Consider the following 21,475-nt stretch of genomic DNA (forward strand, 5'->3'; position numbering starts at 1 on the left):
ATACACTACACTGTACACAGTTTCACACTCTTAACAAAGACTATGGCACAGCAAAAGTTGTAACTTAGTAAAGACTGGTGTTGCCATTCCTTTGCAATGGGTACTGAAATACCAGGAAGTGAAACTGTAAGTTGTCGTATCATGATGAATCGTGGATGTTGTCGAACGTCAATTTAAAAAAGATATGGGAAAGATTCTGGTTGAAAAAGAACATTGACAGATAATTCACTAAATGCCACAAAGGCGTACAGATATTTGAAACTGTCGACCCGGTGCAATAATAACCGGCACCGGGTCTCCGGGCCAGCGATTTCGAATGCTGCCGACCACCAGGGAGGACCATTGGCAAAACGCCCTGATGAACTTAAGCTACACTGTGTTCACAATTATTTGTGAATACACCACCTATATTACACATGTTCCATTAAAGAGCCAAGAAACGAAATAAAGAACAGAACAGTAGCATTTTAAACATTGTAGAAACAAATTAGGGATACGAGGCAAAATGTTGATCAGTAATGCTACTTGTTTCCCACATGGGAGATCGACAGTCCCATTGATATAGCATCCACCACTTAACTATACAGTTTATCCACACTGTAAACACACCGCCACCGTTTTAGCGACTGAGATCCCAGCCGGTCAAAGAAAACCCAGGGCACAAAGAAGCTTCCTTCATACTAACTTGCTTGATGCTCTCTTACATTAATGTTCCTTTGTTATTCAGAAGATAAAGCCGAAAGTCGAGGGTCACCATATGAGAACAATGTGTGAAGCCCTGTTCCTGATGTAGCCTGACTCGACATTGCTGGTATATTGGTAAACGAGACATAATGTAATACTCACTCGTAATGTCGTTCAAAGGACAAACCCGTCAAATACAAAAAGCAGGTTTATTTTCTGTCAGCAGCATAACACTTTGTAACCACGTCACCATATTAACAATAGCATCAAATAGCAATCAAAAGTATTTAAATATCGAAAAATGCACATCAAACACATAAAGCCACATATAGCTGACAATACTTTTGCACTATCACTATTTTGCTGTGTGTTGGAGATGCAGCGATTCAGTTTACAGACTACATCTTATAAACATGAATAGGTGTTCACCTAAAAGTGGTGTTCAAGTACATAAGACAATGTAGGTTTTTGTTGTTATATAACCCACTTTTTACTTTCAAGCTTAGTACAAACTCGCCTATTTGTCTAGGTTTTTAAATATCACACATAATGTGTGCCCTAGACAGTGTAACACAACACACGCTTCTTTTCATTGATAAAAAACTGTTTGTAGATATATTTATATGTTTAGTCTTGAAATACAAAGTTACAGCAGAAATATGTACACACGTTTGTCGGAACTAGTTTTTATGATCCCTGTTGGATGTTAGAACGAAAAAGCAAGCAGGGAAAATTGACTGAACATTGTTTCCACAACCAATGTACATTCAAGAGTGTTATTTGTCATTATAATATACAACTGAATAATTCATCACTTTACTTGCATAACTGACGTTAGCACGTTATATACAACCCAAAGGTTTGTGTTTACAAGAATACTGTCATGTAACGCGATTTTGCTAATTAGTAGTATTTTGGAAAGTTATATTTTCTATTCTGCCTTAACAGTAATCCTGGAACATCCTACTTAGATGCACAAAAGGAAATAATATGAAATATTCAACTCTAGAGTGTAATCACTCTTAGTCATCAGGATACTCCATAATTTAAAACAGTTATGAAAAGTAAGTGCATGGGTCACATTAAAGTCAATGTTGGCACCGTGTGTACTCTAAAAGAGGAAACTGTGCCCTTTGGGATGCTTAATGTCCAGACGTAATCACGTGTTAACTGGTTTATGCAGCCATATTTGTTTGAACTAAACATCATCTTCTGAAGATGCAGGTTCTGGTTTCTTTGGCGTTGGTTGCCCAGGTAATCTCATTGCAAGTTTTTCCTGGAGTTGCTTCGTTACCTGTGAAAATGCCATGAAACTGACTGGGGCAGGGCCAGATTTGGGTATTGCTTTGGTTTGTGGGGTGAGTTTGGAATCTTTTCTTGGAGGTGGAGGTGGTGGACCACTTTTGCCTGCTGTTTTCGTTGATGAGGAAGCTGGTCGTTGACCAGAATTTTGATAATCCGCATCAAAGCTCTGTAGATCGTCGCTGGATGTGGAGCCCCTGCAGCTAGACGAAGAGCCTCGGCCGCTAGATGAAGAGCCCCGATTGTCTGAAAATGTACTATCTCTGTCACCAAATCTCTGATCAGCAAGCTTCGACCTGATAGGCTGTGGTGATATCTCGGGTGTTCCATGAAAGGCTTGTTTTGGCAGTGGTGGTAGAGGACGTTTCTGTATTGGAATGGTTTCATTTGTAGACATTTCATTTTGACGCCAAGAACTGCGCAATGAAGGGAGGGACGGGTATTCTGTCACATCAGGTGGGTCTGATGGTTTATCCGTTCCCATTAAGTTTCCAGGACTCGTGGTTAATTTTGGTATTGGAGGAAAAGGTGGTTTGGGAACTGTTGACACTTCTTTATTCCCAGCACCCTTTTCCTTCATTCCAAGCAGTTTCTCCTTACTTTCATATGAATCCGACAATCTCGGGATTGGTGGAAAAGATGAGTCATCAACCTTAGGTTCTCTTTGACGTAAACGACAAGCATCCGAGAGCGTTCGCGAAAGATGACTGGCTTTGGCTTTTAACGGCAATCGTGGAAGTGTAGATGGTCCCGTTGGCTGCATTTGTCCACGAGTATCGGAAAACTGCCTTTTCTTGGACTCCAGGTCAATGCTCGTCAGTTCATCATATTCTGAAGACTGTGACGTTCTAGAAGTACGCCCAAAGTGCGCATCGTGTGATTCGGTAGTTTCGTTTGATGTTGGGTGTAACTCGAACAAGTTTCTTGAAAGAGGCAAGGTTTTCGTTTTAAGCAAGAGTGGCACAGTAGATTTTCCTGCTGACCGAGGCAGATCACAGTCATCAAAAGATTCCTTATTGTTCTTTGAGGAAAAATTATCACTGATCATATCAATGATGTTTTGAGACATTTCCTGGATATTTGGCACAGCACCTTCTAATATGGGATGGGCAATATCTTCTTCTGGTATGAACATCCCTTCTGTTTCCATGGAAACAGCTGAACCAGCAGATGCGTACATGGACCCAAAGTCCGTGTCTGTTGAAGGAGGCATCTCGAGCCAAGATTTTCTGAAAAGAGTAGACATTGCAGATTGACGAGAGTTCCCATCTGATGATTCGCGAAGGATAATACCATCTTCTTCTTCCGGGGTGAGCTGTGTGAGCACAATATCCATGTTTTCGTCTTCATCAGGTACGAATGTGTCCGTTTTCTTAGTGTTGGAAAGGTGCGCCATCTTGCTGGTTTCGAATGTAGATACTGTGCTATCGCATCTGCTGTCGTCTACAGGAACATAATCATTTGTTAGATTAGAACTGACACTTCCCCGTGCCAGTGCTCCTTTGTAGCTGGATTTAAAACGATTATCACTTTTACGCCATCCACGACCGAGTTTCTTCAGAAGGATTCCGCTCAGTGTTGAACATTTCTTTGGCGGTTTAGGGGGTTGAGGCCTCTCGGTTACTGCAATTTCTGTTGCTGTTTTAATAGATTCCTCAGAACATGCTGCACCACAAGAATCGTTAGATACAGGGTTTTGTGTATCTAAATGCTCATACGAATGACCGTCACTCTCACTTGATGATGTGTCTGAGTTGCCCTCGCTTCTCTTCTGCTTCCTTACGGGTACATCATCACCTTGGTTCTCGTAGACTGCAGCAATGTCCAGTATACTGAAGGAGAGGTCGGTCAGGCTTCGTTCTCGTTCGCAGCGTCTCCTTTGAAAACGTTGAAACACAAGTTACATAAAAAAGGTACCAACTATGAAACAATATGTTATTCCTAATACATGACATGCGAAAACATAAATATTCAAACCCTTTGTTCAAATATACCAATACAAATATATACACACATCGATTCAAAGGTTAAACTCTGCTATGAATCTATGATTTTAAGAGACAGCCGTATGGATGGGTGGTAAGGATATATGTGTGAGACATTTCACGAAATCAAACAACACTCTTTTGTCAACATCATCTGATAAAAGAGACGCTATGGAATTACTTGTGTGTTGTCACAGCATATGATCTCAGTGGTTTTCGTTTTGACAGAACGTCCAGAAACAATGTAAAAACAATTCTTCAGTATTGTTTGGAGCAAAATTGTTCCTTTCCGTTCTGAATATCTACTTCCTGTATATAATGACAAGCTTTTTGTACTTACTTGCTAAATAACAGGATGGCCCATACAAGGAGAAGAAGCAGGATATATGCGCCTATAAACCCCAGCGATATGTATTCTGGAAAAAGATTAAACACAAACGTACGTGTGACATTTTGTAAAAACAACTAGCAGCGTTTTGATGGCACAGAATCGGTTCTAATTTAATCAGAGATATCAAGTGGCTATGCAAGGTTTGCACGTATTCACATGATTCTTGAAAATGGATTTGGGTTTCTTTAAAACATGTTTCAATTAGTAGCACTACTTTATAAAATGTTTTTTGAAAAACCCAAATTGTAAAAACATTCTTGAATTCATCTGATGCTGATTGCATGCTGCTTTTGTGAAGTGACAGGTCATTTTCCTGGGTGTGAGGGTGTAGATTGACGCAGAAACACCAAATTAAAGATTATTGTCGTTGATTATTGATCCTATGTCGTGTATAGAATTGTTTTGAAACACCGGACTATGGTGAAAATGTAGAGTCCTGTTACTCCAGTCTATTTTCCTTCTAACGTGTCTTGACTAAGAAGGAATGTCCCGACTCATGAAACTGTCCATATATTATTTCTGGCTGTGACATTTCGTCAAGAACAATATTCCATTGGAATAATCCGTTTCTCTGTTATTTAACACTTCGGTGAATCTATTAAGTACTGGTGTGGTGCTATGACAACATATGAAACAGAGCGAACCCCTACTCATGTTTTGTATTGTTAATACAAACAGCAACATGCAACTTAAGAAATGAACAAAGTCATGTCAATTGAGTACGGGTACTATACTATAATGCTCTACATGGGGTGACGACGTCAGTAAGGAGGCGTGTATTGGGATGCCCAGGGTGGTCACACTCGCTATGGATGACGTGTCCCCGTCTCCTGTTTCATGATGTAACTCGTTATGCACTTTTTGAATAAAACCTAATTTGTGTTTTTTAAAATTTTGTCCCCTTGATCCTTCCTTAATTAATTTGACGCCTAATTATAACGCTACAACGTGTGTTAATTCTACTGGTTATCATAGACTCGCGAGAGACTTAGCGCTAGGAATGCTTCGTGGATTAGGACCCAACATCGGAATGAATTTTCAGAAAGTTTATTGGAAAATGATGTCCGTTTTCAAAATAGTTACCATAAATCTCACATGTGTCTTCGTGTCTATTTTATTTAGTCAAGTGAGGTCGGTGTTTAGTATCCTTAAAACAAATTACAACCTGTCACGTCACAGATGAACAAACTCCTACCGACTGATCTTCCATGATTCTTATTGGATCAACAGTCAAAACCTAATGCGACGCATTTAGTCTGACTAGTACTTTAAATGAGAACTCTACATACCTGGTCTCATGTCTTTGAAGGATCATCCGTCGAAAGACATCCTGAAGTCATCTTTACACGGGACGAGTGTTACTCAACCTTGCGTTAAATATATTTTCTGCTGCGACTATCTATTTCCCTCTTTACATTAACGTTTCTATTCCGCTTAACAGGGAAATAGCCTCAACGATTAGGAATTTTGTATTCTGTTTGTATTCATAGTAAACTGAATTCAAGTTTACAAGTAACTCTCGGTCCGTATTACAATAAAGTGAGTAATGGTCAAGATGTTTGATCTTTTAAAGGAAAATAGTTTTCCAAATTTGAAAGAAAAGTAACAAAGACAAGTATAAGGTTACATATATCCATTTGTTGTGGCACGCTGCATGTCCAACATGGTCCGTGGTTTTAGTGGTTTGAACAATTTCCTTATGTGGTGATCACCCTCTGACGCTTCATAAGGGGCCAGTGTTAAGGAAGTATGAAGCTCAGTCGAAACCTTCTCATTAATACATTGACATGTAGCAGTGACAGGGAGATGGAGTTTAATACGAGTGAATGATTGAAATAGGCTTCAAAACTTTGTGTCCACAAGGGGAATCGAACCGGGGTCTTCGTTCGGCCTGATGCTTTAACCACTAGGCTATCTCTCGCCTTCATACAACGTAGTGATATTGCAGGAGAAATGTTATTTGTGTACTAAAAAGTAAGAGGCAATCCTCACAATGACGTCAAAAGACATGGAATTTGAACTTATATAATAATTATAATAATAATCGCAAACAAACTGGTTTCAGCAACCCCTCTTGTGAATACCGCTTGTATAGACGCCTTACATGTAGCCTTCACATGCGTGAAGTGAATGGTAAAGATTTTATGCCGCATATTTTCATTCCGGCATATCATATCACGGTGGTGTCATCGGAAATTGGCATAGCTGTAAATAATCGAGTCTGGACCAGGCAACCCAGTGATCAATAACATGAACATCCTTGTAAGCGTATCCCATACCATTTGTCATAAAGCACCTAAGTACGTACTTGTACGTACCCAGGAAGTACGCATTGTCAGTACTTGGTCCACAATTCTTCCCTTTTAATGCCGAAAACTGAAACCAAAGGCAGCGTTTAAATGTTTCCTTATAACCTTAATCAAATGTGTCGTAGTTTCATAGTATGGCATCGAAAATTCCAAATGAGAACTGTGTAAATACATGACTTAATTGCTCTGACAAGTAAGTAGATTGTCATTTATATTTTGCTATTGAATTGGTTTCTGTCAGCAGAATGTTTATGTGGTATTTCATGCATAAGGCCCCTGTTCATATGTGTATTGCATGCATCTAAAAAACTTTTAGGTTCGGTAACTACCTCGCTGGACTTGTCTATCTCCATTCGGTAGTGGGGTAGAGCACCCAATAAATATTCGGGTTATAGCTTGTTATCTCGTCAATACAGTGCCTTACCGCTCACATCTGGTGTCATCACTAATGTTTTGCCTTTACAATTTATGGAACCTGTTTGGCGACCATTTCATTACTGTCATGATCGGGTTTGGTATGGTTCATTTTCCACGGCATGATGCATGGGAAGAGTTTTCCTGAATGTTTGCAATGATAGGGTTTCAACACGCACATGGGAGCTTTTCTGAACCGTATCATCCTTTGATTCATAAAAACATGTTCATTTTATAATGATAACTGCTCATTAAAAAGATCTACCGATTTTCATACAAAACGAGTATTGTACAAGTATGGCCTTTAAATGTTTAATGTTGAATTTATTGATGTAATCTTACGTGTTTTACACGATTCAAGACCTACTAAATTAACAAAGTTAACTAAATATTAAATATACTGGACAAAAATAGTCAGGGATATATGTAAATTTTGAAATTATGAATAATGATCAATATATTCATTGACTCACTGATGAAATATCAGTCATAAATATACCAGTATCCATAACATGACCAGCATATATAGTGAGATCTTCCTGTTCCTTTGTTAGAATTATCATGGTGGAGGGCTTCGCAGGGGATGGGGTGGCGGCTGGTTATAAAAGCGTTTGCTGGTCAGTTCGAATCCTCACATGCATACAATGTGTGAAGCTCGTTCTTGTGTCCCATATTGTGATACTGCTGGAATGTTCCTTCCCAAATCCTGACTCACTAGCCTCTGTCATTAATCCTCACCACCTTGATAGTACTAATGCGTTATACGATGATTCAGATGTATTAAAAACATCATTCTCCAAGAACACTGAACCAGGCAGGGTTCTGCTGCCACACCGTAGCTGATGGCTAGCTATAACTGTAACCGATGTGGGTTCGGAGTTTACAAATAATCTGAAAATAATAAAGGTCTTCACCATGAACATATCCCAATGCCCGGTATTGAAGTATTTAACTTCCAGACAGTATATCTTTCATTAGATCATTTTTTTAGTTTATTAACTAAGCACAGATAAACCCGAAACAGGTAAGACTAATGCAATTTTAATGGATAGCGTTTGTCGCAAAAATCACTCAAGTTAGAACTAAGCCGGTGTGCAAATGCAATGCAGGATGTCTTTTCAGTGGCAAATTAGCATATACTCGTACACATGGAAAAGGAGATCTAGAGAATAGCATTTTAAAACGGTAGTAGTCGTATGAATATAAACAAACAATGTTGCAGGGGACCAGAATATAACCTGTGCCAGATAAACGCTATCATTAAAACACAACTATGAGTAAGACGTCAGTCAGCGCCACGCCGGTTAGAAAGTGTAAGTTAATGTTAAGATAATTCCATGATGTTTCATCTAAAGAAAACGTATTTTTAATTCGTAGTCCAGGAGGAGGCAGCTGAAAAATTCGATGTCGTAGCCTCCTCAGCACTGATTTGGTTTGACACTATTTTCAGTTAGTATGAAGTCTTGGGCTCATGAAAAGACCTGTAATACTCTCAGATTGTGATATCAGTTTTGTTTCACAGGCCATTTTATGTGGTGAGGGTCTGTGATCATTTTCATGACATTTAGTTTGCTGCCCGACAACACGTCAGGGTTAATCGTGGATAGTTTTACGACTATCAATCTGATCACTTTCATTTTGACTTTTGTGTATTGGTAAAGGATGTAGACATTATTTGACATATTTCTGTTTTTGAAAAAAAATAAAAATGGCCGGCATTTTGGCCGCCATCTTGAATTGTCGTGTGATGCCTTCTCGGCACTTATTCCATAAAAAATTAACACTGAATGTTTCCATTTACATCCAAAGTTGATACTTTTGATGGTTTTTGACACTTGTCACTTCTAGAGTGGTGGCTTAGGCACAAAACAAGCAATTTTGTACGGTCATGTCGTGGTAATATAATGTTTTACAGCTTATTCTTTGAGGCAGGGGATTTTAGTGATTATCTGACTTATCGATTTATTGGAAGTTTACAGTATTTTTGCACCTATAAACAGTTGGGTCTTTTTCCAGTTTACTTATAGAGTGACAGCATGTTATATGGAATTATGTCATATTACCCAGAATTCAAAATGGTTGCCAAGATGGCCGTCATTGTAGTTTTACTACTTATATATAGCAGAGGACTAAGTTTGTGCTGATATGTAAACAAACAATGCATTTCATTTCAAATGTTTTATACAGTATAGAAAAAGAACTAAATTTCAATGGTATGGTTTATGAAAGGTTCACTTGCCTAAAATTGTTGATGAAATAACATCACCCAAAGTGTTAGAAAACTATGCTGCAAGGCTGATAACTGCTTCTAAGCTCTGGTTGTACAGGGCCGGGGAAGCAGGGGTACAGCTGCCCCCCTATAAGTTTTTAACAGGTTATTTTTATGCATAAACGTATTGATATAACGCTCTTTTAATGTTGATAGTGCCCCCTTAATTAAGAAAGGCCCTGCTGTAGCTATTCAAAGTGGTCTGTCAGATAAGTCTTACTCACTTTTGATACATTCAGAAGCTTACAATTGTCCGATATATAAATATCCTATATCATATCATACAAGTCAAAGCTGTTGCGGCAACAATCACCTGCCATACAAAAAGACATGTCTCTGTACACAATAAATCAGTTCATCTGCATTGACATAGATGTCTGTGCTGGCATACTGACGTTATTGCATTTAATCGATGTCAGTTCAACCAATCCATGGGGAGACTAGAATCTCTCGACATCAGAAAAGGGATAAGCTGACCATCACAAATGCTCCAGCCATGGTCAACTGGTGAAGGAATATGATTGGCTGCACATACTGTTTCCAAACATGCACTTGTTAGTTTACTTGCTCAATGTGATATTTTAGTCTGTGAGATGGTTGTGGGAGCTTTTCATTCAATGTCTTGTCTTATCTACAGACATCACTGGTTTGTTTGGTACATACATTGAACTTACACAACTGTCCACAAGATATAATGACCGACAAAATCCTGATTGTCACCTAATTGTGTGAATGTAGTTGGTGAGTTGGTGAGAAGTTTGTAGTACATTTCTATTCAGTTCTAAAAGAGCACAATGGATTCTCGTCAAGTTCTGCCAGTTAGTGCGTTTATGTAGGTCTCACACAGGTCTTATTATGTCAACACTGTGTGCATTACCATATGACACGGTAGGGTATACAGACACGCGTTTTAACATGTTCTCCATTTGGGATAAGGATTTTTGCCCGTATTACATGAACAAATTTGCAGCTCTCAACATGCTGGATGCTTATTTCCTGCATGTTTTGTTGGAAGCAGAACGAGAGTACAACGGGTTGGTAGAGCAAGAAAGGAGGAAACGAACAAGAACTTGTTGGGTTAGAAACTGGCTTTAACATGAGAGGCCAATAGCTGTGGAACATTTCATCAACTGATAGAGGATCTCCGCCTTGATGATCATGAGTCCTTCTACAATTTCTTGAGAATCACACCACCCATGTTTGATGAAATTATTGAATGCATCATCCCTCCATCCTCTTTTTCTGTGAAGGCATGGTGATGTCGATGTTTCCATCTTGAAACTGGTAACGGAAATAAGACCGGACTGGTAATCAAACCTGGACATGTCTGCTATTACCACTGTACACGCTATAATAGTGAGAATGTAGTGCGAACGGGAGGAAGAGTCTAAATACGAGCTGGTTGAGTTCAGAAAGAGTTAGAAAGGGGTAGTGTATTTTAAGAACGTGGTAGGTCTAATTCAGAACGGATATACACTGACTAAGGACGGGTTTGAACTGCTTGTAAACGTTGTTCATATGGGGTGAAGACGCATTTCTTCCCAGTCTATACGTAATACCGACTGTCTGGGGATGGGGCACAGATGAGGTAGACATACTGACAACTGTTTATGATCGAACAAGCATCGTAACATATATAATCCTTACACGTTCTATCCCGTTCAATCTCGTTTTACAGTTATTGTTCAGGGGCAGGACGTCCTAAGAACTACAAATGTATCTTGGTGTGCCTCAGGCCTACCAACAGATATCATGGCCGGACCAACAGAACTCCATCGCTTATTCGTTTGTGCGACAACACTAGACTAGACAAGAGAGGACAGCTGATTTGTCCCAATGTCTTTGGTAGTGTTGTGTTTTTACCAACAAACTTCTTGCACCATTGACGATCATCTTTGATTCGCTCCCCTGACTGACTCTTGCCTGGAATACCTGTCCCAAACAGCATCAACTCTAATGCAGTCAGTTCGATTCCAAATTTATCTCAATGCATATCAGCCAACTGTTGGAGCAGTTCCCTTTCTGCACATTTGCAATGTTTCCATTCCAGTACTATATGAAGTGCCAGCATTCTCTCCTCTGCTAGTAGGCAGTGAAGGACCAAAACCTTCAGTTTGACGTTCCTCTTACAAACAGCATTTTATGTTCTTTCTTGATGTTCTGAATGAGCTATTGTAAAAGGAACACCAGAAATGTCAATGTGATATTCAGGATTGATGGAAAATCCAATCAGTCTTCCAAATGAATGACGTGTCATGTCTGTATCTTATGAACATTGCAAGTGGAATTGTTGTCCCAAAGAATTCACAGCTTCTTGCATGCTAAACAGAGCAAAAGGATTATCATCACATGCAGTTAGCTGAACTCTTCCAAAACAAACCTTTGGTCACCTTACATCGTCTGAACCTGAAACTGAAAACCTCCTCTTCTACACTGATTCCCGAAAAGGCTGTAAAGCCCAGGGATGAGAGAAGCACCACACAGCAAATGGGTCACAATTTTGATGTTCACGAAACAGTCTTTACATCTTGTGGACAGGTTTTTAATGCCATGCATGTATCAAATAACCCAGTGATGCGTGTAGAAGTAGTGAGAAAAACTTCCACCAACATCTAACAGTCTAAAACATTTTATTGAGCGAGTTAACTACCAAGTGCGTGTGTGAATACAACCAATCATGAAGATTCCTTCACCAGTTGGCCCTGGTTGGCGCATTTGTGATGGTCAGCTTATCCCTTTTCTGATGTCGAGAGATCCTGCTCAAATAATGTCTACGTCCTTTAGCAATGCACAAAAGTCAAAATGAAAGTGATCAGATTGATAGTAGTGAAACTATCCATGATTAACTGTGACGTGTTGTCGGGCAGCAAACTAAATGTCATGAAAATGATCACAGACCCCCACCTCATAAAATGGCCTGTGAAAAAAAACTGATACCACAATCTGAGAATATTACAGGTCTTTCGATGAGCCCAAGACTTCATACTAACTGAAAATAGTGTCAAACCAAATCAGTACTGAGGAGGCTACGACATCGAATTTTTCAGCTGCCTCCTCCTGGACTACGAATTAAAAATACGTTTTCTTTAGAAGAAACATCATGGAATTATCTTAACATTAACTTACACTTTCTAAACGGCGTGGCGCTGACTGACGTCTTACTCATAGTTGTGTTTTAATGATAGCGTTTATCTGGCACAGGTTATATTCTGGTCCCCTGCAACATTGTTTGTTTATATTCATACGACTACTACCGTTTTGGAATTATTATTATTCTAGGCCCCTTTTTGAGATTCTCCTCCTGGACTATTGGTCTGTAAAACCTAATGTCACTCTGTATGAGATATCCCACATGTAATATCCCACTAATTCGCGTACACACGATTATCCACGCACGTGACACAAATTAGCCAATCAGTTACATGTGTTAACTAAAGAAAAACAATGGGGAAATTGTTCACATCCGCGTAAAGTTCAGCTAATGTCGGCCGGTTATCAGAAACCAACGGAAATGGAAAAGTGACAGGTGACCAAGTAATGTTCTTTTAATGTTATCCTGTTGACATGTTGGACTTCCGGTAGATATTTTAAAAATATCGTGTATTTGTAGCAAATTGAATACTATATTAATATTGCTAAAAACACCTGGTATTGTAACTGTAAGTGCCATCAAAATCAAATATATCACGGGCTGGTTTACACGACAGGACCAGAACCACCTAGTAGAGATTGACATTTCTACGATATCGCCCATGCGTCCATGTTTTAGATAGCGTCCAACTAATTTGTGTTTTAGCCACCCCTACCGTCCCTGTATCAACCTGAAGGGTGATCACACCCCACACTGATGTGTTACATATATACGTGAGAGAGACGGGAGAGAGAGGGGAGAGAGAGAGAGTATGGGGGAGAGGGGGCTGAGAGAGAGAAAAAAGAGAAGGAAAGAGGAGACGGAGTGAGAAAATTAGAGGGAGAAGAGAGTAAGAGTGACTGGGATGTACGTCTGTTTGTGCCTTTGCGTGATGTTGTAATAATTACTTAACATGTTTCGTTTCTAGTGGAGGACATCATCATTGCATGGATAATTGCTGGGATTGGAATCGCCCTTGCCTGTTTCTTCCTGGTACTCTTCCTGTGCTTGAAATGGCAAGTCTTTCCAAATGAATCTTGATTTGTGTAATACGTTTTCCCTATTATCAACAGATAAGATGCACATTCTGACAACGATATTTTTCACAAGTCCTAAAACCCTAAAACGTGACAAAAGTGCCACATGGATTTAGTGACGGTATTAATCAGTGACCAACCAGTCCTGCTTTAGTTTAAGTTTGAAGTTCTTTATGGTAGTACATGCATAGTTACCCATTTCTTATTCCAGTAAAGACAAGTGTCTTGGATGGTCAAGATTTGCATCAGCCTTTCCACCAGATATCGCTACCTTCTACAGACAGAACGCTTGGGTGGATTGTGAACATGAGTACGAGCGTATAAGCGTACAGGATCAGCTCCGGGAGGAAGACACTGTATGTAGCAGTCAACGACCAGATGATGATGCGCGTCCTGGTGGGGAGAAAGGAAAGGACTATATCCATCCCCGAGCTTCATCAGCAGCAGAACATACCGCAGATGATGTTAGGATATCCAGGTTATCCCACCTTCTGAGAACACCGTTCTGGAGTAATACCAGTTCGGGAGAGTTCTTAGAATCTGACCACATACCAACATGTGGAAGCAATAGGCAAAGGAGAACTCAAAGCTGCCGCACGGTGGAGTCAACTGATATTTGTTCGAATACTCTCACTGCGGGTCACTTCGTACCGGATTCAGGGGAATTCCGTGCACGGGAACTACCTTCCGAAACAGCAGATACAATGCCTGATGTCACAAACAGCATGGTCGACATTTTTCAAGAAATCTTCAATCCATCCAACAACACTCTTAGAAGTCTGCTTCTCAGAGCAGTTCGCCCATCAACTGAAAACAGTAAAAGACTGTCCAAACGTCTCTCTAAGTCTGAAACAGATGTTACCATTGCCAAACCATTCAGATCGTCTGGTGCTACTGGCTACGATCCCTTAACAGACCTACATATACAGAGAGGCGATGGTGATCATTTTGTCGCTATCTCCGACATCAGAATAACGCCCAAACCGAAACGACGAAAATCATTGTCTGGGAAGAAACACACACTTGATGATATGCAAACGGAAAACGAGTCTGAACTCAGACAGTTGCCTGGTAGAAGTATATTTAGATATAATACAATCCCCATGTACGAGGAAAGAAGAGATGCAACTGTGCCTGTTCCGATATCAAATCCCATGATCCCCAGCCAGTGTCAACCAAGCAGTATCTTAAAGACCTCCTGTGGCAAGAAAGGAGGTGGTAAATCTGCCCCAAATCGTATGACAGAGGAAAACATACAAGCACCTACGATGCTTCTTGACACATATGAAAATGAAAGTGGAGTAGGGAGTCAAGGGAATTCGCAAAGCTTTCATGGGTCGTTCAGGCGGAGTGTCCAAAAAGCCAGAAATGCTACATGTCTAGACGGACAAGCAAAAATAGAAAAAGAATATTCGAACGTAAGGATGGTCGTAAAGAACTCGTCATGCTCAATCGAGATTTGAATGGATTCAGAGTTGTTGAACACTGATGAATAATGATTATTTCCATGCGGTATATACGGTATATATATTAGTTCACATATATATGGTTGTCTTGTTAAGTGGAACATGACCTTCATGTCCATGGCCAAATCGTTTCAAGAACACCTGGTGTCATCATTGATGTGTACTGAGGCACTCTCATGATATTCACGACTTTTGTAAATCTAAGTCGAATGACTTCTCCGCGGGCAGATAATCGAATGTGGTTATTCTTGGAGGCACTGCATCTATGTTACCCATGGGAAGAAGGGGAGGGATGTATTTTCCTGTCCTAGGGAGGTTACACCTTTTGGTGAACGTTGACTAAATCCAGCCACTGTAATGAAGCCACTTTATATCACGGCTTTCCTTATAGAGAAAGAGCTGTTTTCATTTTAGCATTTTTTAGATCTAAAACGGATATGGGTAATGAAAACAATAACCAGTTCGTGACGGTGAATGACAGATTATGTTTTCATTGTTATTATTTTATGTAACTGATATCACTCTGGAAAGATTATTTGTTATTTCCCGTAAGTCGTAATTGTGAAGGACGATCCATGAGGAAGGTGCGATCCTCTTGGTTTGCTGTTTAACGCCGTACTCAACAATACTCCAACTGTATCACGTCTGTTTTTTTAATAATCGAGGCTGGACCAGACAATCTAGTGATCAACAGCATGAACCCTTTGTCAACGCAGATGGGATACGATGACTTGTGTCAACCAAATCAGCAAGCTTGTCCACCCGGTCCCGTTTATCGCCTCATGCGACAAGCGCGAGTTGCTGAAGACCATTTTAACCCCGATCTTTACTGGTCCAGCCTATCTGTGACATGCATGATTGTATCTAATGGACCGTATTACATATATTCATCAACTGATTTACCTGTGTTCCGATGTGACTGAAAAATAGGAATGAGTTCTTCATCATTTTTAAAATATGATTCATTGTAGGAAAAGTAGGTGATATAGTACTACTAGGAATAATATAGATATTCCGTATATTTTGTATCGTATGTTTCGATACATAGACAATGGTCGATATGCCAAATCTAATGACTGATAGCATCCGTCATATACATGTAGTTGGAATATTATAATATAGCGTTAAACAATAGATAAACATAGACAACATTATTCGGTACATGGTCGGTTTCCTAAGTACACAAGGGTGGCGGGGTAGTCTATTGGTGGAAGCGTTCGCTCTTCATCTCCAGGTCCGCAGTTCGATTCCGGCTACTGTGCATGAAGCCCATTCATGGTTTGCCTCTTCGTGACATTTCTGGAATATTGCCAAAAACGGCGTAAAACCATGTTCACTTTTCGTTATTAAAGATACATATATTTGACCTGAGAAAATAAAGATAACTCTTTCATGATTCTCTCCGTGTACAGTACATACGAGTACCAGCAAAATATTTAGTGTCTGTTCATTTTTTCAAGGTTACGTGCTTGACATTTCTTGCCGTTTCGCTTCGAACTCTGTTGACCTGTTCAATTGGTTCCTGTTACGTAATTCGGTGTTTCGATATTCAACAATCCAACAAAACCGCAATCCAGAGAGCAGAGACAACACAGCAGTCACGAACGGAATGTATATGTAATATTTCCCTGTAGACACCGTGGACATACTGCGACTGCATCTTGAACAAGGAAGTAGTTGTTTCAATCGAGAGTGTCAACGCTCTTGTACACTCTGGAGGCCCTTCTGTGTTTGCGTAGCATACTTTCGTAGATGATACTTGCATTCACGTAGATGACACTTACATTCACGTAGATGATACTTACATTCACGTAGATGATACTTAAATCCACGTAGATGATACTTACATTCACGTAGATGATACTCTTATGTACATAAATGATACTTTCAGATTCTTTCATTTACGTAGATGATACGTACCTTCGCACTGATGATACTTACATCCACGTAGGTTATACTTTAATCTACACAGATGATACTTACATCCACGAAGGTGATACTTTTTGTAGATAGATGATATATCCACGTACATGATACTTTCATATTCGTAGACTTACATACTTACATCCATGGAGAGGATACTTTCATAATCGTAATGATGCTTTCATAATCGTACATGATACGTCCACGCAGATGATACTTACATACACGTTGATGATAGTGTAGATAGATGATGCTTCCACATGTATGATACTCTCATATTCGTAGATGATACTCATATCCACGTAGATTATTGTTATTATCATAATTATTAGATATTTATATAGTGCACATATCCCTGCAACTATTGCTTGCTCAAGGCGCTGGTATTTGTTTCCCTCGATCATTGGATGTCCGTCACAGCGTCATATCGTATTATCAATGTCAACTCCCTGGGGTGTATACAACTCTTGCTGCCGAGTTTATTGTGGCTTTCTCATCCTAAAGAGGTACCTACTTCACAGTAAGGTGGACTGGGACACACAGTCACAGTACTTTGTCCAAGTTCACTGCACGTTGCTGTACCCGCAATTGGGTGTATGCACGTATTCATGTGACCACCATCTGGTCAAATACCAGCGGATTCGTGGGTTCTTGTAAATGCACAGGGTTGTGTGCTGCACACTAGGGGTTGTGACAACACCGAAAGAATCTGCACACAAAGTTGACGCCAAGGTTTTTACACCCGGTCACAGGTGGGCTCGATCACGACACCTCATCCTCGCTGGATCACTAGCCTGGCGCCTTAGCCAACTCGCCCACCGCGCCCCCAATGATGATACTTTCATATTCATAGATGATGTTCATTCATATCGAGGTAGTTGATACTTTCATATTCGCAGATGATAGTTACTCATATCCACATAGATGATACTTTCATATTCGCAGATGATAGTTACTCATATCCACATAGATGATACTTTCATATTCGCAGATGATAGTTACTCATATCCACATAGATGATACTTTCATATTCGCAGATGATACTCATATCCGCATAGATGATACTTTCATATTCGCAGATGATACTCATATCCGCATAGATGGTACTTTCATTCGCGTAGATGATATCTTTATGTACTTGCATGATACGTACATCCACGTAAATGATACTTAAACCCAGATACGTTCTTGTACATCGGTGATTGTTACGTCCACGTATATAGGTGGTATTTGCATGCGTTTAGGCAATTCTTTCACCTTGATACATGATACGTACATCCACGCAGATAATACTTTCATGAAGGTAGATGATAACTCCACGTAGATAGTACTTACATTTACAACCCGTGAAGGTCCCGGGGTAGGGTAGGCCTTCAGCAACCCATGCTTGCCATAAAGGACGACTATGCTTGTCGTAAGAGGCGGCTAACGGGATCGAGTGGTCAGGCTAGTGACTAGTTTGACAGATGTCATCGATTCCCAGTTGTGCAGATCGATGCTCATGCAGTTGATCACTGGATTGTTTGGTCCAGACTCGATTATTTACAGACAACGGCCATATAGCTGGAATATTGCTGAGTACGGCGTAAAACTAACCTCACTCACTCACTCACTCACATACATCAACACTGGAGACACTTTCATGTATATAGATGATGCCTACATCTACACTAAAGAAATATCTGCTTAACGGAATATAACGTGTTTATAACTGTGGCCCGACTGCTCTCCCATACATTGTAAAACGGCGTTGCTGGTATGTATTTCATTGTCAGTGAAATCACTCTCAAACGTAGGGATCTGTCATTGTATGAAAAGTTGTGGTAGATTGTCTCCATTTCAAAACATGTCCGGAAACGCATGAAACATGCCCTTATGTGGTGCTTTGTTCTGAAGAGTTCACTTCCTGTGTATCCAATGCTGTGAGACAACGCTTTAGCAGTATCTTTCACATCTGATGTTTTCTAAACTTGATGTTCTGCGTTTGATGTTTATATTGTTGTTTTGGTTCACATTTTGCAGGACTGTCAATACTACCTCATCGGGGACAGCTGTGAGTTTGAAACAACTCTTAATCCGCTTAATCTTAATCAGTTCTCATAGTGAAACCCTTTTCTGCAGTGCTTGTGTATACTTTTACGCCACTTTTAGCAATATTCAATTAGTGTCACGAAAGAATGGGCTTCACACATTGTACCCATGAAGGGAATCGAACCTTTAGTGTGACGAGCGAGAGCTTGAACCACACACACACACACACGCACACACACACACACTCACACACACACATACATACATACATACATACATACATACACACACACACACACATACATACATACATACATACATACATACATACATACATACATACATACATACATATACACACACATACATACACACATACATACACACACATACACACACATACGTACACACACATACATACATACATACATACACACATACACACACACACACACACACACACACACCGCAACCCCATTTGCACCCCCATCCAAAGTGCGCTTCATGCATGGTGTCTACTCTGGAATCAAACCCGGGTATTCCATGGGAGCAATTTAACTACTGTGCTACCAAATGAATGAGGGAGCAAAATGATATTGTCTGCACAATCACCGTTCATCCTAACGTCGCATGTGGTTTCCGCCCATGACCCTTCATACAGATCAGTCTTACCGAGACGCTAGTGCGGACGATATCATGCAGTTACTTCCTCGTTGCTCACTCGTTGTTAGGACTCTTCGGAGAAAAACGTTTACTTTTGTTGTATGGCACTTTGATCCACTGATTGCAAGCATTGTACAATTGCACTGAGTATGCATGTTGACCAGTTCATTGCGGAGGCTAGGCTGTCAGTACCTCTATCTATAGTTTATACAGTCAAACTTACGAATGCCTTGATCCAACCCTTAAGTACAGTGATAACAATATGAATTGAACACAACCCTGTGCACTTACAACAATCCACAAATCCGTTGGTGTATGAGCAGATTATGGCCACGTGCAAACACTTCTGTGAACAGACACTTCATAAGGATGGGAAATCCACATTAACTAGGTGCGCCTTGCAGGCAGAGAGAGGTGTATAGTCCCCAGGGAGTTGAGACTGAAAATATTGTGCTGTTGTGATGGATTTCGAATGATCGAACATAAAGCATCCTAGAGCAGTTGAAGTGGATATCGACTTTGTATGTATGTATGTATGTATATGTGTGTGTGTGTGTGTGTGTGTGTGTGTGTGTGTGTGTGTGTAGGTATGAATGTATGTGTGGATGTATGTATGTATGCATGCATACATGCATACATGCATGTTTATGTAAAATATACTTCTGTCAATTTTCTGCTTCTCCTGTGTCCGTTTCCGGAAACGGTTTCCATTTTCGGTTTTCAAATCTCAGCTGATATTCTAGTCCTCGAAAAGAGATATTTGATAAACGGAAGTTGAAACAGGTCGCTAGACGTGCTAGGCGTTGATTCTGTACTGTTACACCGGATGTTTAAGACAGTGATACATCGTGCGTATGTTGTATGTTCACTAACAAGTGCAACTGCGCTTGACAAAACCGTTGCCTGTTTCATATACTCGTCACAAAAAATCGGAGTCGTGAACATATATTCTCGCCACAAAAGAAACTGTGCAAATAGGATATTAAGTATTATTAGAGCTACACGTGTTCACAAATACAGATGTAAAGACTGTAAATAGTGAACTGAACACATATGGATGCTTTTCGTTTCTTGATCTCAGTTGTGTCGACATGGACCTGTGCAACACGTATTTGTATGTACATGTCGATAAGCTACGTGCAGCTCTTGAGTGAGTGAGTGAGTTTAGTTTACGCCTCTTTCAGCAATAATCCAGTCAGAGTGTAAATATGACCAGGCCACCCAGTGATCAACAGCATGAACATTGATCAACGCATACGATGATACGATGACACGTGTCAACTAAGTCAACAAGCACCGGTCCCTTAAGTCGCCTGGGTCGCCAGGCATGGGTTACTGAATTCTGACCCGCATCTTCACGGATAGAGATATGAAGTCCTCTTATTCATATGTTAAATGGAAAGTTCGTATTTCCATGACAATTTGTAACATCTTGCTAACATATCATTTCAAAAGTGACCGTTGTAACTGTCTTGTATCTGTGGATTCTGACAAACTGGGACATTTTCGATTCTTTCGATTGTTTTAAAAGCTTTAGAGTGAAAGACACTAACTAATTAATCGTGTATTGCCTGTATATTGGTGCAGGTAACTGGTTCGCTATTAACATATATCCATCCATCCATCCATGCGCGCACACACGCACGCACACACGCACGCACGCACGCACGCATATACATACATATGTTACGATTATGGAAGAAATCTGTATCTTTCGTAAAACAATAGGATTAAATATCATCAAGCGCTATGTAAGAGTGTAGTGAACCTCGTCAAAAGCCTTATTTTAGAACAAGGAAGATGTTACATAGAAACCCTATATCCGTTACTGTATGAGTCCATAAGAGGGGCTCATCCCAACGATCACTGGC

At 40.1% G+C, this 21,475-nt stretch overlaps 1 protein-coding gene and 1 pseudogene across 1 annotated transcript; one reads left to right on the top strand and one right to left on the bottom strand.

Moving 5' to 3' along the window:
- Window positions 1-879: 879 nt before the first annotated feature.
- On the bottom strand, window positions 880-6,051 carry LOC137291588 (uncharacterized). The gene is made up of 3 exons (XM_067822970.1): window positions 5,652-6,051; window positions 4,312-4,387; window positions 880-3,863 (listed from the first exon to the last, which is right to left on the bottom strand). The coding sequence occupies exons 1-3, from the start codon at window positions 5,659-5,661 to the stop codon at window positions 1,883-1,885; spliced, it is 2,067 nt and encodes a 688-aa protein (XP_067679071.1). The 5' UTR covers window positions 5,662-6,051; the 3' UTR covers window positions 880-1,882.
- Window positions 6,052-6,783: 732 nt separating this feature from the next.
- LOC137292057 (uncharacterized) lies at window positions 6,784-15,017 on the top strand (annotated as a pseudogene).
- The last annotated feature ends 6,458 nt before the right edge of the window (window positions 15,018-21,475 follow it).

The sequence above is a fragment of the Haliotis asinina genome, chromosome 7 (genome assembly GCF_037392515.1).
Source record: "Haliotis asinina isolate JCU_RB_2024 chromosome 7, JCU_Hal_asi_v2, whole genome shotgun sequence".
In the NCBI taxonomy this organism is placed as follows: domain Eukaryota; kingdom Metazoa; phylum Mollusca; class Gastropoda; order Lepetellida; family Haliotidae; genus Haliotis; species Haliotis asinina.